Source organism: Topomyia yanbarensis, chromosome 3, assembly GCF_030247195.1.
Source record: "Topomyia yanbarensis strain Yona2022 chromosome 3, ASM3024719v1, whole genome shotgun sequence".
NCBI lineage: Eukaryota > Metazoa > Arthropoda > Insecta > Diptera > Culicidae > Topomyia > Topomyia yanbarensis.
The window spans coordinates 77,076,901-77,103,674 of NC_080672.1; the positions used below are offsets into that span (position 1 = coordinate 77,076,901).

At 44.0% G+C, this 26,774-nt stretch overlaps 1 protein-coding gene across 2 annotated transcripts in view; it reads left to right on the forward strand.

Moving 5' to 3' along the window:
* Positions 1-26,386, forward strand: part of LOC131690732 (roundabout homolog 2-like) — an 834,482-nt gene extending 808,096 nt beyond the window's left edge. Inside the window, exons 11-16 of one of the 2 annotated variants that reach the window (XM_058976690.1) lie at positions 6,877-7,290; positions 7,352-7,945; positions 8,003-8,192; positions 8,285-8,456; positions 8,621-9,082; positions 23,315-26,386. In XM_058976690.1, coding sequence (XP_058832673.1) covers positions 6,877-7,290; positions 7,352-7,945; positions 8,003-8,192; positions 8,285-8,456; positions 8,621-9,082; positions 23,315-23,891 — 2,409 coding nt within the window. In that variant the 3' untranslated portion in view covers positions 23,892-26,386. The remainder of the gene's footprint in view (positions 1-6,876; positions 7,291-7,351; positions 7,946-8,002; positions 8,193-8,284; positions 8,457-8,620; positions 9,083-23,314) is intronic. The other variant, XM_058976691.1, reaches the window with a different exon arrangement.
* Positions 26,387-26,774: the final 388 nt, after the last annotated feature.

Consider the following 26,774-nt stretch of genomic DNA (forward strand, 5'->3'; position numbering starts at 1 on the left):
GGTTTGTGGGAGTGGGCGTAAATTACAATAAAAGCAACGGTTCTTTTCAGGACCAATCAATTGTGTTCTAGTGAGAGTTAAACTGAAACTTTTATTTTAAGGTGTGTAGCAAATTTTCAACAAGCAACATAATACGTTGGGTGGAAAGAAGTAGCTTGCACACGGAACAAAAATTTAAATTATCCTCTCGCTCGTTTCGTGCACTGCTTTTCCATTCCTTTCTACTGTTATTATCAGTATTACCAAAACGAATGTGTTGTTGCATGTGTTTAAGAGAAACGTTGAAGTCGCATGCTTCTATTCAAGCTTTTTGGCAGCCCCCGTGAACTAACTGCATTAAATGATTTTTTGTGCAGCTCCGTGCTAGTAGCAAACAAAATGGCCCTACCAGTGTCTGATTCGTGAGATTGTGCAGGATTTCAAAGTCGAGCTAAGCTTATAAAGTTCAGCCGTAATGGTACCCGAAGAAGCCAGTCTTGTCGTTTTGTTCGAGGCTACAAAACAGTTCGCCAGGCACGTAACTATCATGCCAAAAATATCCAACGATCCAGCGCATCACCATCAACACAAACGCCGATACCAAAGGTTCTTTTCAGAACCACCATTATTACCACAGAGAATTATTTGAAAATTTCCCATTCAAACGTGATTCTGTTGAATATTATTAGATTTAAATTAACGTCTCGAATTGAAATCACGACGCTCCGGTTATGTGATAGACATTACCCACCCATCTTTTTTTTTATTGTGACCACGACACCCCATTTCAATATTTCTGAATGAACAGAAGGTCGAGTTTGGAAAGTTTGTAACTTTCATTGTACTTAACCAAATTACACAATGTTCGCACTAATGATTCAGAAATATGATCAGGAATCTTCTGTTAGATTTGTAAGTATGTATAATTTACATGAATAAAGAAAAATTGATTTTCAGGAATCAATTATTATCTGTTCTTCCATTGGCCAGTACTACGCGACTTCCTCATGCTAACAATTAATTTCATCGTTAGCCATCTCCCTCACCAAGGCCAACAACGCCAACAAAACCGGTCCTTTTCAGGACCACCATCATTTTTGTAAAGAATAATTTGAAATATTCCTCGCCCAAATCAGCTTTTGTCCGAAAATCCTAATGAGTATCAACATATTTGAAGAACGTGTTCCTTATGTATTCTACATCTCTCCGGTTATGTCGCAGACATTACCCACCCATCTTTTTTTCCTCACCAACTATGTCTTGGGGGGGGAGTAGTTCATTTCTATCTCGCTATTGTACATTTCCGTGTCATCATCGTAGTTGCTGCCTTTATGTTCGCGAATATCTTCCTTGCTTTTCGCCCTCAATAATTGCCCTTCCAAATAGATTCCATTTCTCCCAAATGTGACATTAATCTGCGAGTAAGCGGTATCCGATCTTGTAGCGGAACATTCATTTTCTCATAGTCCATATACAGAAGGATCTTAATTATAGCATTGTCACACACAACCTTGTGCTTTAAGTTGTGCGAAATGAATGGTTTCGTCTGCACTAATTTGTTGAGCGCTAAATGCCTGCCATGGTAGAACTGGATAGAGCCGGTCTAATCTCTATTTACACCTTCAGGATGCGAATGATCAATAATTTTATAATCACCGCATTTGGCTGGAGCACCAATTCTTGCTTCTGCTAATCACTAATCTCGACAGATTATTACAGCTACAATTAAAGTAACAGTCTCTTGTATTCTTCAGACAAGGCACACAATATAAAAGTTACTTTTTTGTTGTTCGCTTCGCACTGGCTCGAGCAAAAGCATAAAGCACACTGAATTTCGTGACCATTGCCTTCGGTGGTTAGAAATAGCCTTCTTTAACTTTTTCTCAATAATTTGTTCAAACCAAATAAGCAACAAGTTTTGTTAAAAGTCACCGGTTTTTTAAATTTATTTTTGAAAAATTTCGGGGGGGGCTTTAGCCCCCTAGCCCCCCCCCCCTCTGGCTACGTGCCTGACTGTGGCCCCAAATGGTTACTTGGGATGAATGTACACTTGTTCCTAGTGACCTTACACTCACATGTAGTCCTTTTAAAACTTTCAATGTGAGAATTCCTCTTCGCGAGGAATGGCTGTCTGGCTGGAGGAGCGACAACTTGAAGAATACGTAGTTTGTTATACTGACGGCTCTTTGTTGGAGGGCCGAGCCAGTGCTGGTGTCTATTGTCATGAGATGAGATTAAACCAAGCTCATTCGCTTGGTAGATACTGTACCGTATTCCAAGCAGAAATCTTTGCGATTCTGTTTGGCGTACACTCAGCACTTCAACAGGGAATTTTCGGTAAAAGAATCAATTTTTGCTCTGACATTCAGGCTGCCCTGAAAGCACTTAGTTCGGCAAATTCGAGATCGAAATTAGTAATCGCATGTCGAACTCAAATCGAAGAACTTAGCCTTTCAAATGCTATCTATCTTCTATGGTACCCTTTCATTCCGGTATTACTGGAAATGAATGGGCGGACGAGTTGGCTAGAGCTGGCACTACGACTGACTTCGTTGGTCCAGAACCAGTTCTACCCCTGTCGATAAGTTGGATAAAGCACAAGATTCGCTCTTGGGCTGCATCTGAACATGCCAACCATTGGCGTAGCTCGAAAATTTGCGTTCAAACAAAGACTTTTCTGCCGGATGTGAGTCCGAAAATGTGAAAGAATTTGTTGCATTTTTCCAAGCACAGCTGCAGTATTCTAGTCAGGGCACTGACTAGATATTGCAAACTCAATTATCACATGGCTACTATTCAGCGCGCTGAGAATTATTCTTGTGTTCTTTGTGAATCCGATTACGGAACATCATATCATTTGATATGCAACTGCCCTGTAGTAATGCAATTACGTATCCGGATTTTTGGTTCTCCGTACATAGATGAACCTATGTATGGAGGGCTGAAACTCGGGATATGCAATTGTTCCTACCCCAGTGTGGTAAAGAGCTATAGTTTTAGCCGTGTTTGAATGACAATATCCCTTCGGGGGTGTTATCGTTCTGTTATCTCAATATACCCTCAGGGCTGTTGATATATCCGCTCACTGCTTAAATAAAAATTCAAAATTCCTCCGGGGGTTGGAAATTTTATTACAGCTATTGTAGCACCTGCAGATCGTTCAGAATCTCTCCGGGAGCGCAGTATGCTCTGTTTTAATTGTTCTGTGTCGTTATTTTCCTTACCCGTAACCTTACCACTTCCCAATCCTTCCCATCAGGAAATAATGATAAGACGATTCTTGGCGAGACACAAATCTCCGATCAACATGGGAAACGTGCCATTTGAGCTAGACGCTACTGATTCCTGATTCCTGATTCCTGATGCAACTCTCAGAAGTGTTATCATCTGTTTTTGTGCTGGGCAGCCAGCAGCCGAGAATTTATGATAGATTTATCGTTTATTGAATTAACTTGGAATTGCTCGGTATTTAAAAAAAGCAATTGAACATAAGCGACCAGCTCCGTTATCCTGAAAATGTTAAATAAACGTATAAATGTGAGAAACACTGTATCAGAAAAGCTGAATTTGTGCCACGAGGCGATAATGTCAGTTTCACGTTATGCGAGGGTTTTTGTCACACGTATACGGTGATTCACTCAAAACAGCTTAGCGTAGCTTAGGAAGACTGCCCGTAGTTGCACTTCATGATTGACCGAATGAGTGAAAATGTACAATGAACAAAACAATGTCTATTGGGAGGCGTAACTCTCAATGTGCATGTTTCACTGACTCAACATATTCATAAAATGGTCAATAAGGACGCCGATAATTACCAAGGCTGAAAGAACCTCTGCCTCTCCACGAGTATCATGGGAAAGGGATTGTGTTAATAGGAAAGGGAAAAGATCAGAGGGTAGACAATACGCGTTTAGCGACATGCACAAAAATCGGTCGAAATTAATTTTCGAAAATTTTAATTGTGCTAAAACTCCGAACTGCCAGTCATCGGAAGCGATACTTTTTATTTATATGACTACTGGTTAACACAATACTTCAGAGATCAATGATCATTAGTTTTTGTTTAGAAAAAAGATTAATTGGGCTTTTCAATTTGCCAAAAAATAAATCGAAGCTACAGCTAAAAAACTATCGGTTTATTCGTGTCGAGAATGTGAAATAATTTTGAGCTACCTAAAATAAGCACTAACTGTACTGTAAGCTTTACTTTGTATGCACTTCCAAGCGCGCGTCCTATACTTCCTTTCTCAGCACACGACGACAGATCCCACTCAATCTTCACTCGAAGCGAAACTGAGTTAGTCCTAAGTCAGTGATTCACTCACCACAGAATCGATAAAGGCTATGATGCAAGATATTATGGTTCGTTTAGGCATATAGTCTTCGGTGCAAAGCGATACTTTGACATAGGGACTAATGTTATTACTGGGGTCTTATGACATACGAGCAGTTTCCCAGTGCACAGGGGTTGGAAACCCAAAAAACGTGAACTTAATTCACTAGAGGCGAAACCACCGAATATATTCATAGGGTGTCTTTGAAGTAATAGTTAGTATGAATATTCCTCACAATCTGATAAAAATTTAAATTTGGAATGGCTCACTATAATCGAACTAAAAAAAAAAAAATTTAAACTTGCGAAGTAAAAAGTTGGTGTCTTCGACAAAGTTTCAGAAATACTCGTAATGAAAAACTTTGGTGAAGAACATAAACTTGTAGGATCGAAGCCTATCGATTTATAATGCGTTGTCTATGACAACCCCCTTAAATTTATTTTTTTCAATATAACTTTTTCGTGCAAAGGATGTTCCAAACAAATATTGCGGCATTAAAACCACATCATTTTGTTGAAAAATACTCATTCGTTTCAAAGTTATTCAAGATGTTTTTAAAAAAATTACACCAACTTCAACCAAAAAGAAAAAAAAATTAATTGAAAAAGTAAAAAACATGAAAAGTGAGCTTACACTATTCAGAGGGTCCTAGAGTGCCACGGATAGTACCTTCTTACCTTTAATGTGCAGAGTCTGGACATTGAAAATAGTGCCTGCTCGCCCATTTTGGTTGGCACCAAAATGGGCGAGCAGGCACTATTTTCAATGTCCAGACTCTGCACATTAAAGGTAAGAAGGTACTATCCGTGGCACTCTAGGACCCTCTGAATAGTGTAAGCTCACTTTTCATGTTTTTTACTTTTTCAATTAATTTTTTTTTCGGAATTGTCATTAAATTTAGTAATTAATAGTATAACTTTCTTTTATAAGCATTAAATTCATTATGATATGTGTATTGGAATACATATCTCTAATGGTAGTAAATACTCAACATTTTTGCTCCCACATTTATTAAATCGGAAATAATCACGTATAAGTGAAAATAATAAAAAAGTGAGCGCGCTATTTTGGTGTCTAATACGGATCTGAATCCTAATGCATCCTTAGCATAGAGTTATTATTAGCTTTCATCAATAATTGCACAACTAGCTGTGGGTTTAGTAGGCTGTCAGATCAAAAATAATCTGAGATTATTTTCAGATTTCGTAGTGCCTGCACCCAGCATACTTTGCACTTTTTCACCAGATTCAATGACCGACAAATTTGCACCCATTGCATTGAATACATCTGATCATATTTGATACATCGAGACATTTAAATTAGTAACACTGACGGTCTTGTGCAAGAAACTATGAAAAAAAATTTGCTTTGAGAACTATGAATGGTCCCTAAACTGGTACCACCATGATGGTGAAATTATGCAATAGATATTAAAATGTATGCAACATTACTTGGATTCGCGGGTCTAGATCACTAATGACCAATCGAAGTAGCTTTGACTACATTGGCCGCTTATGACGGTTCTTGATGTCCCCGAGGAGTTTGCAAAATTCCCAGTTAATGTCCCATCTCTTTCTAAGCGAATTCTTTACCGATTTTTACAAACTTGATTTCAAATGAAAAATATAACACTCCCATTAACTACTATTGATTTTTATTCGGATCTAACAGTGGTGGATGACCAACAAACCTGATATTCATTACATGAGCTTATTACGTATTACGAAATGTACAATGTTCATTTTAAAATCGAAATTTCGGACCCCTCCCGAATTATTTTTTTAGATCCGCCCCTGGGATCTAACGTATGGTTTCTGAGTTATAGGTATTTCTAATATAAACCGTTAAAATCGCAATACCTCAGAGGTTAAAAATGTCCCGGGAAAAATGGCCGATCTCGTAGCTCATCAAATTCGTGGTGAGCTATTGAATGTAGGAGTTTTAATAATTTAATAGACATTTCCTCAATTATATTGAGCTTAATCAGCCACGGAATCACAGTTTGAAGGAACGAGAAAGGCACAATTGTACTACTAGGTGGATTAAAGCAGGTTTTTTTGGTTGAATTCGACTAATTAGCAAAACAAGAATTAGTTTTGTTATTTTTTTATTCTATTATGGTTCACAAGTTGCTATAAATTCACATCCCCTAGCGAATGCCTAGCTCAAGCGACGAACCATTTAAATATTCAACTCCTCTATTATTAAAGGTTAGGTTTCGCGTTCACTCAGCTTTGGATTTTAGTCATTCGGCAATGACTCCAACCAGTGGAAAATAATTAGGTCGGAACACATAAATCAGACTTAATTAGAGATAAATTATCCCCGGCCCAGGTTATTGCCGATGATAAATTCAGCACAACATTATCAACAGAAGCCAGAAACCGGGTCAGGATGTGCACTTTCGGTTATCCATTTATAATTATTCTAACTAGCGATACATTATCAGTTCATATTTTCATATAGCTCCCATGCCTAAGTCTAGTTATAAATTAATCGATACAAAACAATAGTCCATTTAACTAATCCACTGTCTAATCGTTTTATCACCCCCGTGCAACAGATCCTGGAACTGGTGGACGTGGTCTCCATCAGTTCAACTTCGGTCCGGCTCGAGTGGCAGCTGCACATCTCCAGCACCGAGGAGTACATCGAAGGTCTCTACGTGCGCTACCGAGATTTGAGTTCCAGCTCACAAAAGTACAGCATGCTGACGATACAGAACAATGCGGCGGAAACACACGTTATCACTGGATTGAACAAGTTCACCCGGTACGAATTCTTTCTGACACCGTACTTCAAGAATGTCGAGGGTCAACCGAGCAATTCAAAGGTGGTTCAGACGCTGGAGGATTCACCATCAGCCGCACCGGTTAACATTCAAACTGGGATGCTGAATTTGACTGCTGGTTGGGTAAAGTGGTCACCGCCACCACCCGAGCATCAGAATGGAATTCTACTCGGTTATAAAATTCAGGTGAGTTAATCTATTTATTTTTTTCGTTGGAAAAACACTAATTTACTTTAATTTTTTCTAGGTTAAACCAGGAAACTCGTCTAAAACTCTCGCTTCAATGACACTAAACGCCACAACAACTTCGGTCATGCTGAACAACCTGACAACGGGGGCAACCTATCGTGCTCAGATCGTAGCCTATAATCGAGTTGGAGCAGGGCCGTACTCGAAACCGGCCTATCTAGTGATGGATCCTGCTCACGTGATAGCACCTCCCCGAGCTCACAACTCTTTGAGCGACATCGGAGGATATCGTCATCACAACTTTATGCACGAAACTTGGTTTATGATCTTCGTGGTGCTAGCCCTTCTAATCATACTAACTTTCACCGTCGTCGGAGTGGTGGTGTTTTTCAAAAAGCGACAGAATATGAGTAAAGCTATCGTCACCGTTCCGGTTATCACTAGTGGCGATTTGGCCAGTATGAATATTTCGAGGAAAGATTGTCTTTGGATCGATCGCGGTTGGAGATCGACGGACACGGACAAAGATTCCGGTTTGAGTGAGATGAAACTGCTGGAAGGGTCACAGAATCCTTCCAACTACACGGATGTTGGTACGGATTATGCTGAGGTCGATCCTAGGAGTATCACCTCCTATTATAACTGTCGGAAGGTGAGTGGGATGTTTTTGAAATCAGATATCCGGTTCTGACAAATTCTATCTTTTCAGTCTCCGGACAATCCTTCGCCGTACGCAACTACTGTACTAATGAACGGTTTCCCGCAAGAAAATGGAAAACTACCATACCAAGTGGGTCCTATGAACCATGAAACATACTCATCGGCAGCTTCCAGCATTCGCTCGGACATTCCTTATGGTCCAGGCCATCCGAAGCCGTTCGCTATGCCGTACAACGCAGGTACGATTCCCGTTTTTTTATAACCAAACATTGTGTGTCCTCTGCTGTTCTATGTGTTCTATGGTACTAATCGCTCGACACTTGTTCTGTAGCTCCTTCTAACTGGATCGATTTCCTACCCCCTCCACCGGAACACCCACCACCCATTCCGCAAGCTTTAGACCACCATCTACATCTGAATCACGTCTACCCGTCGGAACTGATCGGGATGACAACCAGTTCCCAAGGCTCCTGCTGTGGCTCGGGTCTATCTAGCAGCCACAAGTAAGTAGAAAATACTAATCCATCCCGGCTTACCCTCTGATTCACTATTCCACAGTGTGTGCTTCCAATCTAACCCCAACATTTTCTATGTTTCTGTCTTCCTGCTACGATTTTGGATAATCTGCTTTAACCCCAACAAACAAACACACACACACACAAACAAGTGCTCACCACTCATATCACTACGTAGATCCCTCGCTGCTAGGACGCGGCTCCTCCCGCAGTAGCAGTAACGAGCTTCGCAGTCCAGCTGGACCACCACAGCCTCCCACCCATCTGTTCCTACATCACAGCCATCAACTTCCACCGCCCCCGCATTCGGCTTCCGCGCTGACCAACCCTGGAGAGGTGTACTTTAACGATGAAATTTACAACAGTCCTGTGAAAAGCGCCGAACCGGTGATGACGTCGCAGCAGCAGCTACAGCAACAGTTCAAAATGCCCAGTTCCTCATCGGCATCATCGATTTCCTGCTGCCCCTCGAATCAATCCCGGGGCAGTCACGGGGCGATGGGTCCCGGCGGGCTTAAACATCAGGACTTCCTGGACTATCAACAGCAGCAGCAGCAGCATCAGCTTGGGCACCAGCAGGTGACCGGCGAACTGCACGGTGGTCATCCGAAGCGGTAAGTTAAGGGTGTAGATATTTTTTGGGATATCGGATTTATAAAAAATATCTATAAAAAGTTTATTCTTTGTAATGCTCGTGTTCTGGGTACTCATTCGGAAACAGTTGCCGATCGAGTCTCTTGCACTCGTCACTAGTCCAATCGGAATCGAATGCATATGTTCCGTACAACTGTACGCTGGACGAAGTTTCCCTTAATCGCGTCACTTCAGTATGGTTAGTAACCATTGGTTACAGCATCACTCCCCAGTTCTCGACCATCCACACAGGCTGCTAGTTTTTGCATGGCAGTCGGAAAGCTAGATGTGGATCCAGGCTTAGTGCTGTTCCCCTACGAAGACAATCTGGGCGGCACCCTCAGATTGTCTATTTTACCGGCTCCCTCGTGCCAATCAGCACCACAATTCCCTCATCATACCATTCAGGACTACTTACTTACCGACTGGTTTGCAAGTTACTCGGTCTATTCCCCGACGATGGGCCTAGTCTACTCCGACGGAGAATTCCCCACCGAGAGAAGTTCTCCCGAAACCGAGCCAACCAACCAGGTGTCGGGATCAGTACGGTGATTCCGTTGGAGCAGGGAGTCCGGTTCGCTGATACCCCGACGCCCCGCGACTGGTGGTGTCCCGTCGCACTCTACTCAGTCTAGTCCCCGGCGGTGAATCTAGCTTACGCCGGTGGTGAGTTCCTTGACGAAAGAAGTTCTGCCGATCCGATTCTTCTAGGTTTTCACTGTTTTTCTTGGCCGTGATCGCTCCGGCGATTCCGGGTGAAGCATGGCGTCTAGTTCGCTGACGTCCCGGCGCCCATACACGGCGCTTCATCGCGGTCTACTCGACTAGTCCCCGATGGTGAATCAAGCCTACTCCGGCGGAGAGTTTCCCGGTGTTGATTACTCTTCCGAAACCGTTACTCGCTGTTCATCACGCTGTAAGGCAGTCATGATCTGCGCCACCACTGTTGACCGAGTTCCAGGTGATTACGTCGCTTGTCATTCTGTAGACTACATTATCTGGGTTGATGGTCGCCCTTCCATTTCGAGCATCTCTCTGCGTGTCGCTTGGAACCTTGTAAATTCAAAGACCACATGCTACGGTGTCTCTTCGACGTTCGCACACTCCAGGCACAATGGTGACGTTGCGTATCCGAACCGATGAAGATACTTCCAGAAGCAGCTATGGCCCGAAAGGAGCTGTGTTAAGTGGAGTTCACCTCTCCGTGCTTTCTACTGACCCACGCCGACAGGTTTGGGATGAGCCGGTAGGTCCACCTTCCTTTATTTGTGCTGTCCTATTCCTGCTGCTACCTCACCATCGAATCAATTCTTAGTATCTTCCTCACGTTTCTTGTGTTTCTCTGATTGAAACCTTCGATATACTCCACCAGGGTGATACAGATGGGGATCATCCCGGCTATAACGTATACTACCTCCAATAATATTGTTCTGTACGCACTCGTGACTCGTACGGCCATCAGCCAGTATGTCCTATTCAGCATTTCACGGTTGACTATCAGTGCTGCGCTCCAGCTACGAACCCCATATCGGAGTATCGATGACGAAACAGAAGATAGCAGACGTCTGGTGCTGCTTTTTGGACCGCTAACAATGGTCATGATTCTCGCTATTGCGTTCGTTACCTGCGCCGACTTTTCGCATGCGTAGTCGAAGTGGTTGTTGAAACTCAACCGGTCATCGATTATCACTCCCAATTGCTTCCGTGCATACTTCGATGCAATCACGTGCCCTCCGACGTCGATCTGCATCCGTTACACCGCACTGCAGTTGCTGACCAACAACATCTCCGTCTTGTGGTGAGCTATTTGCAGCTTGACCCCGTTCATCCAGCTCTCGTCGTCCGCGAAACCCACGATTTTCACTTTCCTGGACAGCCGCTGTGTTAAGACTCCATCGTACATCCCGTTCCAAAGAGTTGGACCGAGGATGGAACTCTGAGGAACGCCCGCTGTGACTCGCATTGACTTCTGCTCTTCGCTCGTCTCGTACAGCAGCACTCTGCTCTGGAAGTAGCTCTTCAGTGTCTGGCACAGATAGTCGGGAACCCTCATTATGTGTAGCGCTGCAGCGATGGCTTCCCAGTTGGCGCTGTTAAAAGCATTCTTCACATCTATCGTGACTACAGCGCAGTATCGATTTCCTCTTCCTTCTGTTTAGATGCCTTCTCAGCATTCTCGAGCACAATCCGCATTGCCTCCACCGTCGATGCTCCTTTGCGGAATCCGAACTGCATCTTCAACAGTCCGATCACCCGGTGATTTTCCCGGCTTCGGCAGCAACAACAGCTTCTGTACCTTCCACATTTCGAGGAAGTTGGCTTCATTTTGGTATTCCATCCGGACCAGGAGCTTTCTTCGATTTCAGGCGCTTTGATGCTTCGGCGAGCTCATCGTTGGTCACTTGCCGATCATCCATGTTTGCTCCTTCTTCTTCGCCGTACGGTGTAGGTGTCCAGGTAGTTCAACCGTGCTTCGGGAAGAGACCTTCGACGATTATTTTCAGTTTACCCGGGCATATTCCGGCTGGCGTCGACGGGTCCTTCGATTTCGTTATCACGACTCGGTACGCGTCGCCCCGGGGAGTTGTATCTACTTCTCGGCACAGCTGCTTGTGGCAATCTGACTTGCTAAGCTTGATCTCCCGAAACGCTGCCTTGCGCTCTTTTCTACATGGCTCCGATATTGTTCTGGCTCTGAGACAAGCAGCGCGTGGCGTACTAAGCATCTCGTTCCACCAGGTAGCAGGACGCTGTTTGTTGCGTGGTTCCAGCTTTCGCGGCATTGTTGCCCCACAAGCCATCACAATCCTTCTTGTTAGGTCAGCCGCATCCACGTTCTCGGTCCCGCCGTTCGGCCGAATTGCCTCAATGAAAAGTTTTTCCGTGCTACAAGAGGGTTCCGTTAGCCGATACGGTAGCGAATCGCCTGGTGGTCACTATGCGTATAAGTTTCGCATACTCTCCAATCCATGTTCGCCGTCTGTGAAAAGATTCAGAATGTGACGTCGATGAAAAACTCCCTCCCATCTCTCCGAAATGTGCTAACGGAACCTCATTGCACAAGCGTACGTCTAACTTCGCTAGAGCTTTCTGCAGGATACATCCTCTTTTGTTGGTCACTCTATTGCCCCACTCCACAGGACAGACGTTAAAGTCACCAAAAATAACTACCGGCTTTCGGCTGATCAACTGCTCCAGCATTACGCTGAACTGCTCCACTGTCCACCTTTGAGGAGCGTAAGAGCTTCACACGCAGACGCCGTTGATTTTAGCGATCACGAAGCCTTCGTATTCAACCACTTCTTGAATGGGGAATTATCGCAACCGTTACCGTTATCAGGGGGGGGGGGCTTAATAATCAAATCGACGCCACACATAGTTTCTGTCGTAGACTCCAACAACAGTTTCTGTGCGGTGTTATAATGATTCAGATTTATCTGGGTTATCTCCATTACCGTTGGCTTACAGTCACCCTCTTGTCAGCAGGGCTTTTGAAGCTACCAATCTGATGGTCGTTTCCATCCTCTGGAATGCAAAGCATGCACTTCGGCCTTTGCGCGCATTTACAGCATATCCTGTTGCTTCAGTACACCTTTCAGCTCGTCTTCCGTCGTGATCTCATGCAGGTCCTTGCACACAATCACCATCTACGTAGTTTAAGGCTTTAACTTCTGCTTTTTCACCCAGTGATTTGGTAATAATCTCTTTCAAGGTTGAGCTGTGAATCGTGGGAAATTCCTTCAACTCGAAGAGCATCTCATCTTTTTCGGTACGTCGGTACAAATCTCTCAGCATCGGATCCTTTATAAGAAGCATTACATACGTCGTCGCGACATTGGCTTTGTCGAGCACGGCTTCTCTCTTTGGCGCCTTCTAACGAGCCCGGTTTACTTTTGTCTTATGCTATACTTTTCGCTCTTTCTTCCACTTTTGCTGTTTCCTGTGTTTCTTCTTCCGACCTACAACGGTACTACAGGTTTTTTTATAGTAAAGTTTAAAAAGCTTGAAAGGCTGGCCTGTAGTGTATTAGCACTGTGTGGGACTCACGACTCACGTTCGTGCCTAAAAACAATCCTTACTTTTCACACCCTTCTTCCACACGGAACTATACCTCTTTCTTCTTCTTTATCTCGGAGCCTCACTTGGTTCATTGAATGGCTCGACCTATGAGCTTTGATTTAACTCTCGATTCTTTTCTTATTTCTTGTTTGCATCTATTACATCGCTATTAGCTCTCGTTCCCGTGAGCCATTTAGCTCAAGTTACGCTGCCGGCCTTATCAGGATCTACTTATGGATAGTGCCCAACGGTGAACTCACCCTACTCCGACCGATAGTTCCCCGAGGGAGGAATTTTTCTCGGTAACGGTCTTTGTTTCATGAGCTAATAGCTCCCCTTTCCGTCGGGTAGTCCAGGGCGGTGAATCTACCCTACCGTGAATTCCCAGGCAGTAGATTGCTCGCGATACCGATGAACCTTTCCATGAGCCATTTAACTCCCCGCTCCGTCTACTCGGTTTAGTTCCCGGCGGTGGATCTAGCCTACTCACGAGCTACCCGGTAGGGTGTCGTGGTCGGTCCGACGATTCCGGTGAAGCCTGATGTCCGGTTCACTGGCGCCCCAACGACCCAAGCCCGGTGCTATGTCGCGTACTGCTCAACTGGTCCTCAACTAGACTACACCGACGGAGAGTTCCCCGGTGGTGGAATTTCTCCCGAAACCCGATTTGTGGTTTCTCGGCAGCTTTCTAGCCAATGGCGCTACTTTGTTGGTCCCTTCGCCACTTCCTCTGTAGCTCGGAGTGTATACTCGTAACCACTCTGTTGACAGCGTCCCAGATATGCTTGTCGTGGCACATCTCATCGACGATATTGTCCACTGTCACACCAGGCATACTCCTACGAACTTTTTCGAACCTAGGGCATTCGAAGACCACGTGCTCCGGTGTCTCTTGCACGTCCGCACACTCCGAGCAAAAAGGTGACGAAGTCTGTCCAAACCTATGCAGGTACTTCCGGAAGCATCCGTTCCCGGACAAAAACTGCGTCAAATGGAAGTTCACCTCTCCATGTTTCCTATGTACCGAAGCAGATACATTTGGGATGAGTCGGTGGGTCCACCTTCCTTTCTCCGCGTTATCCCACTCTTGCTGCCACTTAGCCAACGAATTCGCTCGGACCAGTCTCCTTACATTACGTGCATTTCTCCGCTGGTAACATTCCACGTACTCAGCCAGAGTGATGCATATGGGAATTACGCATACCGCCTCCTATGATATCGTTCTCTCCGCACTCGCGACACGAACAGCCATTAGGCGAAACGTGCTTGTCAACTTCGTCCGGTTTCGCTTTGAGCTCAGCGCAGCAGCCCAGGCCGGTACGCCATACTTCAGTATTGAGGATGAGACACCCGCCAGGAGACGTCTCGTGCTGCCTCTTGCTCCTCCGTGATTCGGCATGATATTTGCCAATGCATTAGTTTTCCTAGCAGACTTCTCGCACACATAGTCGACATGGCTATTGTAATTTAACCGATCGTCGACCATCACACCCAGGTGCTTCGGCGCACGCATTGATTGGATGAATTGTCCCCCGACGCTGATCTCGACACGCTGGATTTTTTACGGTTGCTGACCAGCTCTACCTCGGTCTTACGGTGATACCCCGCACTGTTGAACGCGTTCTTCACATCTATCGTTAGAACGGCGCAGTAGCGGAACCCGAACTGCCTCTGCGAAAGTCCGTTCTTACTTTCAGCGTAGGATTCAGCCTATTGAGGATGACCCTTTCCTTGAGCTTACCGAGAATATCCAGCAGACATTAAGCCGATACGATGCTGGATCTCCTGGTGGTTCACCTGGTTTTGGCAGCAACATCAACTCATGGATCTTCCATCTATCAGGGAGGTAGCCATCGTCCAGACATTTCTGTAGGACTATCCTGAACATGTCCGGAAACGCCAGGATCGCAGTCTTCAGTGCCACGTTGGGGATACCATCCGGTCCGGGAGCTCTCTTAGCTTTCAACCCTTTTGCCACAATAAGGAGTTCGTCGTTGGAAACTCGATTGTCGCCAGCATTTCCACCAACTCCATCAACCTACGGTGTAGGCGGCCATGCGGTTGGGTCGTGCTTCGGGAAAAGGCCCTCCACGATAATTTTCAGCTTATCGGCGCACATTTCGACTGGCGTCATTGGACCCATGATCTTGGCCATAACGACACGGTAAGCACTGTCCCAGGGGTTAGCGTCTACGTCTCTGTACAGCTCCTTGTAGCAGGTGGATTTGCTTGGCACCATCTCGCGTTTAAAAGCGGCCCTGGCCGTCCGGAATGTTACGTTACACTCTTCTCTGACTGCCTCAGATCTTTCTCTCTGAACGCGTCTTCTGGTTTTTAGGCAGACCGGAGGATGCTGAGCTATCTCTCCACCAGTACGCCGAACGCCGGTAGTTCCTCGGTTCCATTTTCCTCGGCATTGTTACATCACATGCCCTCGCTACTGTTTCCGAAAGCTCATCGGCACTCGCTATTGGAATGATGCTGTCAGCACGAAGTGCTTCCACAAAAAGGTCCTTGTTGAAGTCTTTTATTTTCCACTTCCGTAGCCAATCCTCGCTCTCGGTGTTACCGTACAAATTCCCGGACCAATGGTATAGTGAATCGCTTGGTGGTCACTATGTGTGTACTGCTCACTAACTCACCAATTCATGTTACCTATCAACGAAGGGCTGCAGAATGTTATGTCGATGATAGACTATCGACTGTCTTTACGGAATTTAGTAGTGGAACCTTCGTTGCACAGTCTCACATCCAGCTTCGCCAAGGCTTCCAACAAGCTGTAACCTCTTGCGTTGGTCAGCCTGCTACCCCACTCCACGGCCCAAGCGTTAAAGTCTCCTCCTATAACAACCGGCGTTCGTCCGACTAACGGGTCTATTAGTGCGTCCAGCATCCTATCGTACTCGGAGGAGCATAGCACTTACAGAAAAATACGTTGTTGATCCTAGCGATCACGAAGCGTGTGTATTATCAACCACCTCTTGGACAGGGAAACCGCCCATTACTTGTATTGCAGCCATCCCGAGCAAATACTCATGGGTTTAAACACCACATAGCCCCTTGAAAAGACCTTAAACATGGTCCGTGCCAAAATTCACAACCATCAAGACACCATAAAATGGTCTCAATAACACATAAATACTCCAACATATGGTATTTTATATGGGATCTACCGGACCATGGTGATGGTGTTTTCATGGGTTGAACCCATTTCAAAGACCCATGTCAAACCCCATGAACATGGGTGTATTATGGGCTTTTCGTTTGCTCGGGATCCCTGCACTATCCACCACCCAGTTACCGTTATCAGGAGGAACATGATACGGCTCTGCAATAATTGCAACGCCGCACTTCGTTTCTGTTGTCGACTGTCACAACAGTTGATGTTATCTTCATCATCATTAGCCTGCCTTTGCCTTCATGTACGCATGTGGTCGTTTCCGTCCTCCGGTTTGCAGATCATGCACCTTGGTTGCTTCGTGCAGTCTCTAGCAACATGCCCGTTTTCTCCGCATTTTTTCACAGTGCAGACCTATCCGGGCCCTTGCAGTACCTCGCCAGGTATCCGAGGTCAAAGCGTCTTAAGCATCGCTCCAACTGCTTGGAAGCTCGCGGAGTGACTCGCAGCGAGCACACCGACCAGCCGACTTTTATCTTTCCGGTCTTCGCCAGCTTCTTGGCAGCAGCCACCTGTAGTCGAATCGCCGCCGTTTGAGTTCCTTCATAAGATTTCCAAATCCGGATAGACCTTTGCAATCGACTACGGCTTCCTGCAATAGGGCTCCCACGTTCGCTTCGCATCCCAACGGTTTAACAACGAGCTCGCGGTAGGTCGAGCTCTTGACATCTCGCCCTTCTGAGTGCGCCTCATTCTAACAACGTTCTCTCCCAACTCCTTTAGCTCTGGATCCGCTCTCACTTTCTTGAGAAGAGCTGCGTAGGACGTCGTTCTTTTGGCGCCTTCTGACGAGCCGAAGATTTTGCTTCCTTCTTCTGCTCCCTTTTTCGCTCTTCTTCTTCTGCTATTTCCCGTGTTTCTCCTTCCGACCTACAACGGTACTCCCGCTTTCTCCCGGTTGGGTGTCGTCTTTTTCTTCGGCATCAGACACAGCATCCTCGATCGTCTGCTTTTTTGGTCCGCCTGGTCTTCCGTCTCCTGGCAAGGATCTTGTCCTCTTTGGGGTCACCGAAACTGGCGTTTTTTCAACCCCAATCTGCTTCTCCTTACTCTACTTCTGAGGGTCTAAGAAGATAGCAGCCTTAGCCGACGCCAATGCTCGCTCAACTACATCAGCCCTCTGCGTTGCCGTGTCATACTCATTCACGGCAGACAGTAGCGTCTTCCGGATTTTAATGATCATCTGTGTGTATGCGTGTGTGTGTGCTGTCTTCCACCCATCGGAAATGAAAATGATAGTCTCTGCAAGTAGCACGTGACGAGCCAAACTGATACATCCACCAGCCATGTACAGCTCACAATATTTCCTTCTCGATATTGTACAGCTCTCTGTTCGCACCAAGCAGCCAAATACGAACGGTAATAATAACAAATCTGTAGCGAACTTATATTTAAAACTTTTCATCATTTAAGTGTTCGGTTGGTGCACCATATTGACGGCTCTGACCGAGATGCGCTAAAAAATTTCCCCATTTCCGAGTAGTTTTCGAAAGATTTTTCAGAATACAATTATTCGTTATTAATGCATATTATAAATACTCCAAATTTTAATACTTATTTATTTATTTATTTATATTTAACAATTTACGTCCATCTGACAATGAGTCTTAATGAACTAAATTACAAATAATTAACCTAAAGTGATAAACGATTTCTAAACTGTGCAGAACTAATGACGAAGTCGAAGTTGTAGGTCAAATCGTTGAAGCGACGGACCATTGCTAGTATCGGGCTGTTGGCAGTGTAGTTAGTGTTACGCATTTCAGTCTGCAGCAGTGTTCGAGGACGAAGAACACGGGTTGGTGCGTAGAGGTTAATTTGTGATAGGAGATCGGGAACATCATATTCGGCGAGAAGAAGCTCAGATACGAAGGTAGCTTGCGACGCGTGTCTACGATCTTCTAAAGTGTGCAGTCCTAGTAATCGACAACGGTCTTCGTATGATGGCAAGTTCAGCGGATCATTCCAAAGGCAATTGACGTAACGCATATCTTATGAATCTGCGCTGGATGGCTTCAATTCTTGGTAGGGGCAACAGACGACGTTTGCGAATTCCAACTGTGAGCGCACCAGCGAACAATACAACGCTTTGAAGCACAAAGGGTCCCGGAATTCGTTGGATATTTTGAACATAAAACCTAGTAGACGATTAGCTTTGTCAATGATCGCTGAGAAGTGATGGGTGTACGTTAGCCTTTCATCAAGGATGACGCCCAAATCTTTTACATGATCAACGCGTTGCAGCTGAGTTCCAGCGATGTTGTAGTTGAAAGTAAACATGTTCCTCGTTCGATGAAAGCTGATAACAAAGCATTTAACAACAACAAGAACCATCATGTTTCTTTTACACCAACTATAAAAGGTATCAACGAGATACTGTAGCTCACGGCAATCGGCTTCTTTCCTTATAATTAGAAATATTTTCAAGTCATCGGCGAAGAACAGTTTCCATCCACGCATTAAGACGAAAGCCACGTCATTCACGAACAGTGAAAACAGTAGCGGATCAAGTGTGCTACCTTGAGGAACTCCAGAATGGTTGGAAAAGGACTCAGATTCATTGTCACCAATTTGAACAACGACTTTACGGTGAACAAGGTATGATCGAAGCCAACGGCAGAATCGGGCAGTGCATCCAAGTTTATCAAGCTTCGTTAACAGTATCTCATGGTTAACAGTGTCGAAAGCAGCCTTAAGATCTGTGTAGATCGTGTCCACCTGCAGTTGTTTGGACATTTGTTCCGTACAAAAGGATGTGAAGGAGACCAGGTTCGTCTCCACCGATCGACCGGGAAAGAATCCGTGCTGACAAGTGCTTATGTAATGTTTACTAGCAGAGAACAGCACCTCGTTGACAAGTGATTCGAAAATTTTTGACTCGACTCTCAGCGAAGTGATTCCCCGGTAGTTCTCGATGTTGCCTTTGTCACCTTTCTTGTGTACCGGAAACATGACTGAAAACTTCCAATCATCGGGAAATTTTTGTTGCTGAAATGACACATTGAAAAGGTGCGTCAGTGGAATCGCTAAAATATCTGAACAGTTTTTCAGAACAGCTGAAGGCATTGCACTTAGACCTGGAGCATACGACGATTTCGTTTTTTGTATTGCAGAGAGAACCGATTGTTCTGAAATGGTGAATACATCCATATCCACCGCACCAACGGGAACATCACGGGACGCGTTTTTGAACTCGATGGCAGTTGGCGCATCAGTAGTGAAGACACTCGAGAAGTAACTGGCAAATAGGGAACACTTTGTCGCCGTCGTAGTCGCTACTTCGCCATTGTAAACCATCCTAGACGGAAGCCCCGTTTCCTTCCTCTTCGTATTAACAAAAGTCCAGAAGCCCTTCGGATTTCGTCGTAAGTTTTGTTGGATGCGGTTCACATATCCTTTGTACAGCAATTTATTATAACAGCGGTACTCATTACTGGCTATTGCGAAAAAGCGCTTGAGAATAGGGCATCGTCGATTTGTGTACGCACGTAGAGCTTTGGCACGGATGCGTTTCAGATTCCGAAGCATTGCGTTCGACCAGGGAGGCTTCCTGGGAGGTTGATAATTTGGAACAGATTTTTCAACACAGTCAAGGAGTAACCGATTATAGAGATCAACTGCAACATCTACATCCACTTGATCAAGTAGTACACTCCAGTCAATTAGCAACAGTGAGCGGCGTAGAGCTACTAGATCAGTTTTGCAAAAATTACGACGATTCACAGCTAAAGCTTCTTCATATAGTGGTGAACTAATGGTGGAAATGGATATTTCTAAAGCGGGATGATAGTTATCCAAAGGAACGATCGCACTGGAAGCTTCACTCACAGAACACTCAGGCAAAGCATTCTCATTGACGAAGATAAGGTCAAGAAGGTTGGAAACCGTGCTTACTTGACTTAATCCGTGAAAAGCCATCCCGTCCAGAAGTAAGCGGCTGGCAGGATTTGTTGTCGAGGATAACGGGATAGGGTAAGCGTACCCACGTCCAGAAGAAACCCACATGAGTCCTGGTTGGTTGAAATCGCCAAGGACTATCATCACATCGTTTGTATCTGCCTGAGAAGAAGCGCGCTCTATGGAGTCTAGGTGGAACTGCGTAATAGAATAATCAAGTCATTTTTCTGGAGGAATGTAAACAGCTCCAATAAAGTAGTTCTTCGTTTGCGTCGTAATCTTCGTCCAAACTGCTTCAATGCTTGATGAACTATCCACACCAAACTCACAGGAGGCAAGTGCGGAAGAAACAGCGATTAAAACTCCCCCGCCACGACCATGGATACTGTTACTGAATCCCCGAAGAGCTGCATCGATGTAATACGATCATCAAGCCAAGTTTCCGTTAGAACGAAAATATCGTATTCGCCGTCAAGAGCAGCCAAGTACAAGTCCTCGATTTTCGTCCTGAGCCCTCTGACGTTTTGGTAATACAACCGCAAACCATCGACGTCATGTGCAAAACTTCCCGACAAATTGCAAGGACGTGATGTACCCGATGGCAAGCTGGAAACCAGAAGGTTTTCAGGAAGCGGATCGTCATTTAAAGCAAAATACTCGCCGGAGAAGGGAGTTGGGAAGACCCCCTCACGACCTTCGAACGCAGGGCCGGGACGACTAAGCTGGTCGCTGGCTGGTAGCACGACTACGTCGGAGCGCTCGGGGGCTTCCGTAGTGCGGCATAACAGGCGTCCCGATGATGGCTGCACAGCGTGAATTTGTTTGTGCAGTCTCGGCGATGACGGCGGAACAATGCTTCTTCGTAACGGTGGCAAGTTGTGCAAGAAAGGAATTCGGAATACAACATTGCTGAACATATTTTCGACAGAATAGCCCAAACATCAAATCATTCTGTTAAGTATAATGGAAGATATTAATGTTCAAAATCTGACGCGGCTGCCACAGCGATATTTTGAAACGGGACGCCTATAGCTTTTAATGTATTTTACATTAAAAGAGGGTAATTAGACATAAAATTTCGCCATTTTGACATTCTCATACAGGACGGGTTACCCAGTAAAGCCAGCCGGAAAATGAACCAGAATTCCGGTTGGTTTCTGCCCGATTCTAAAAGAATCGTTATTTTAGCGATGTTGGTCTTTCAGAAGGTCTATAGAGTATATATATACAAGCTAATCGGGTTGAATATGACGGAGTCGTCACCGACTCGAGTAGATCCTTGCAATTCAAAGTCGAGTCGGTGACGACTCCGTCATATTCAACCCGATTAGCTTGAAACACGAGGTACGCTGTTTTCAATACCCCGTGCTTCATCATCAGCCGTAGCTGACTGGTCATATGTCAACTCAGATTTCTATCGGGTGACCTTCGCCGGGTCTGCTCTATCCAACTACCTTCTCTTTGACAAGGTTCGTTTACCTGATCGCCTTTTTGTGCAGCAGGTCATAAGCTGTACTAATTGTAAACAACTGGAACACATAGGCTTCAATTGTAGCAATAAGGTCCGTTGTGATTCCTGTGGAGGGGATATTGAAAAATGTCTCTACTGTGGGGGAAATCCACGTTATCTCCCGACGTGTCCCGCGTGAGAAAAAACTTAGCTTTTTATTGCGATATTGTAATTCTACCCATCATTAGTCCTAAAATCAATCAAGGTATAAAAATGTATAGGAAATTTGCGCGAAATTTGATCATATTAACCCGTGTCATGCATTTGTTCGCTTGTTTTATTAAAAATAACTTTTTTATGTTTTTAACGACATTCAATTAGCTAGGGACTGGAAAATGAAGCATATTTTTGAATATTATGAGCCATAGTACTCAAGGGAGAGCGAGGAGTTGAAGAAAGTTTAGAAAAGCGTGGAAAGGGTCATATGAGCAAGCTCAGAGTTTACTGGCGACTTAACCCTTTGTTTGCTACCGCAGAAGTCAGGATCTTTTGGCATTAGAAATGCGAATCACCTGAGTCTACGGCATGTTCGGACGAGCGTAAAGTAACTTGTTACTTCGGTAGCAGACAAAAGGTTAAGTCGCCGGCAAACTTTAAGCTTGCTAATATGACCATTTCCACACTTTTCTACACTTTCTTCCTTCAACTCCTTTCTCTCTCTCTCTCTTGACTATGGCTCCTATCGGTAAAAACATAGAAAATTGATTTACTCTTAGTCGTTACTAAAAAAGAATTAAAAATAACTTTTTTTTTCAAAATGTTCGAATAAATTTTAAACTTGGTAGAGCTCGCGCACATGATGCATAGTTTCGATTATCAATTTGGCATATTATTGTTCAGTTAGCTGAAAAACACCTTCAACTTACTGTGAATGTCGGTGGTGCAGACTTGTATTACTTTATTCGTGAATCTGATGGTGATCACCCAATTTATTTATTTCATCAAATGAATAAAAAAATCGCAAATGTTGTTAACATTATTTAAGGACATTATACATGCGAGCCACAACATAGCTGCTACGCCGCACACACCCCTCTCCTCTGCCTAACCATGTATCTGACATGAGCAAATATAAAAATACGTTTTTCAACTCACTAACCTTGCTGGTGTGCCACGAAACCGCTACTTAAGGAAGCTGGAACATTTTCCTATACAATAAATTGGAGTTTTTGACGGAATTCCATCTGTAGCTCCTATTTTGTGCGAAAATATCACCCCTCTTCACTTGGGGTTTCTTTTCGAAACACTCTTATTTTTCTTTTTCTCGTTTTCATTGCACTTTTTCAAATGCACTTTATTCACACACCACTGCAAAAACACTCGCGAAACTTTAATCGTTTACTAACAAAACTTCAAATTTTCTGCCAATGTGCAGATGGCCAAAGGAAAATGTTCGGAAACTCTCATTTGTGCGTTTGAATTTTCACTTCAGATTTCAGTTTTCTCAATGTAAACAAGCGAGTCGGTGCCTAGCAACGTGGCTTCCACATATCTTCACCTTAAACCAAAGTCTTGTTCAGATATTTTCATAGCTTGTTTTTTATGAACACATCTTTTATTATCCCGCAGACTATGTGGCAGCTGCGATGCCCTAACCACCGCACCACCGATGAAGGGAGGTCCCTTCCAGCAGGGAGGCAGCACACCGGACTCCTACCACCCAAAACATCACCCCCGGCTGTTACGCGGTAGCAGCAACGGAAGCACCAACGGCGGAGGAGGCGATCACGAAAATGCCACCAGCTTCAACAACACTTGCTCCTCGGATGGGTCCGCTAGTGGCACTAGCAGTGGGAGTGGCGGTTTTTCCCAGCGGTCCAAGTTCGCCCGCAAAGTGCATGTAAATATCGAGAATGCCATCAATGGAAACTATCATCATCACCATCAGCATCATCATAATCATCATCACAATCAACATAATCATCAGAACGGGCATCATCAGCAGCATAATCAGCAGCAGGAGGCGATCAGTGAGCATGAAGAGACTGAACATGATAAAATGCTCAATAGTTACAGCGGCGGTGACACGGAGAATGAGGTCACAGTAAGTAACGGCCATGGGTCAGAGTGCGATGAGGACGGGGAAACCTGCTGTTCCTGCAGTGATGGTTCCTACCTGTACGAGGAGCCGGTTCAGGTCAAGTGAGATTAAGGAGTGACGGTTTGTTTTGTTAGAGTTTAAGGATGCTGTTTTCATGAAGGTTTTTCTTTGCCTGGACGAGAAGCAATCTCCGGAAGTGCAAAGTCACTTTTCCGCAATCACGAATATTTAGAATTTTTGTACCGTATCACAGTAGCAGCATAAAATTCAAAGATATAACCGATATTGAAACGGAACTGTAGCTGGAATATTTCAATATGTGAGTGGTTCGATTTGATTGGTATCGGAAGCTGATTGCTAGCACTGGATAAGAAAATCAATTTCTTGCAGCTTGAGAAAGAGGGAGGGTAATGTCATGAATGGAACGTAAATTAGAAGCTTATCCCTTCGAAAACCAGCATCAGTTGGCATTTCGGTGGGGAAAAAAATATTCGAACAATTCCCAATACCATATTAGCATTCAGATCTCTCCGATGAGCAACTATTAAGTGGCGATGTGGCGAGGAATACTAATGACTCGGCGTGCCTGCCGAGTTACAGTGTGAATATGGCTTCGGTTGGATTATTCAACGAAGAGTAAAACAACCATCGCCAATCTTAGATCCCGATTCGACACGACCAGCATCCTGTCGGAGATAACCGTCACGTACGGAAGAGTAACATTTGCCGAACACGTTTTGCATAGCAACTATCCAACTTGTACCTACCAACACACACACACACACCTCGACAGGTCTGCAAGTGTCCCCGGATCCGTGCGTACCATTTTCTCTCGGTGGCAAAATTTGCTTTTATCTCGAAAACTCGTTAGTCGACCTGGGCTTTGACCGGTCCCGGGTTTTGGAATTTGTAACCTTCGTCGGTCGTCGGCTGGCTTCTGGCGGCTTTGTTTCAATTTAATTTCCAACTGGCTTATCCGTAGGAAAGTTAGGATTTTGCACACGTTTATCATTTTTGTTGAGTTTTGCAGTAAGTTCTGTCAACTTTATACACGTACATAAAGCACTGACAGACACTGGACTGGCTGGAACTTGTCATGGCTAGCTTCGATGATATAAAATTTGTTACAGCTGGAGCCTATAAGTGTGAAACGATGACAGGATGAATGCTAACGAGTTAGTAGAGAAGTTTGAACTTGAGGATTGATACAATTTTACGTTGGAATAGTACTTTGGAAATTGAATAAAATTCTGAAACACAAGTTTATTTTATAGTTTGTATTGAGATGATTATTGCGTTTGTTGTATTCTTTAAATGGAATTTCCATTCTGACTTTATCCCTTGCTTGTCTTCCTCAGTCAATAGCAACTTCTCTCCACCCCCTCTCCATCTCTTCTCAACCAATGAAACCATTCCGTATTGAAAATAATTTCTGCAGTATAAATATATTTATCACGTAATCAAAATAAGATTGTTTTCGCTTGAATTTGAGAGCTGCCACCGGATTAATCCAATAAAAATCTGACTACTATTAGAATCATGTATATTATATTATACCTGTGATATTATTTTAATGTGACAAAATGAAGCAAATATAAATTTGATAAGTTTGAGTTTAGGTTTGAAGCAGACGAAAATAGTAATTAGTGCTGCATACGAATCCCCGCCTCTCAAATTAATTAATTGCAATACTCACTCACACATCTACACACACACATATGACTTTGGGTTGTAATTAGAATCATTAGTAGTTTAGCAATAATCTGTGTAGCTCAATTTTAGTTCGAGACTACAATCGACTGTATATAATATATAAAACAACTGTAAATTCGCAATGTAACTCTATAATCAGTAAGCAAACTTATTCGGTAGAAATGTTTCAACCAATAGAGAAACGCAACAATAATAAATTTGCAACCGAAATCAGTAGCCCCTAAGTCACTAACTTATTGAAACCGTACACTGCTAACGAAAAACAAAACAATCCTAGTGAACCATGAGCCATACATTGCAATTTTATACGAACTTTTGAAAGAGTAAAATCGGCAAGCAGAAGTAAATTGTAACGTCGTAGGTTCGAATCTAAACAGTAAAGCAGTTAACGAAACACTTTGTAAGTAAAATAAAATCATGTTGTCAATCCAGTGACAGATTCATAACAGTATAACCCACCCGACCCGAACATTTAGATATTTTGACAATCCAAGCAGTCAGATGTCGGCACCGTCGCCAAGAAGCAGGACATGTCACGATCAAAAAATCATAGTAGGTTTGAGATCGACAATTAAATTTTTAACAAAAATAAAACAGGTATCATCACTATAATCTTTTTGTTTTCACACGAACGAGCTAGACAACAGAATAGTGCATTTAGATTGAATCGAAATCGATGGTAAAGCGTGGCCGAGTGAATCGGTGAAACGGAACACACGGCGTAATACAAATTTTACACCCATTAATCGAAGTGACGTAATTTACTCGGAACATATTGTAGAGCAATCCAATCCACTGCTGGTTGCATGACAGTGAAACCTCATGACGTTTTTTTGGTAAGACATATTTAAACTGGTCTATTGAATGTCAACGAACGAATTTGTAAATAAAACTAAATTATTGAAAAGTATATAACTGGATTCATTCTTTCGGAAGTGTTATATCACATCAGATCTGTATTCCTATTAGAGATTGCTTATTTCTTGCTGGATTAAGGAAAAATCTTTGAACGTCATTCACTGGTTCCCTGTTCCATCGATTGCCATTTTTAAAATAATTTATCTAAAATCGTTTTTCACTCAATAGCTGATATCTTGATAATGTTAACAATTACTCGAATCTACAAATTCGGGTAAGTGCATACATTTCTAGGTCAATCGTTTGTAACAGAACGCAACACAATGTAAGGTTTGTCTTTTGTGAATCGTTGCTGTTTAAACCGCGTTTTCAATCTAGTTCTACAAGATGACGACACGAATGAACTCATGATGAATA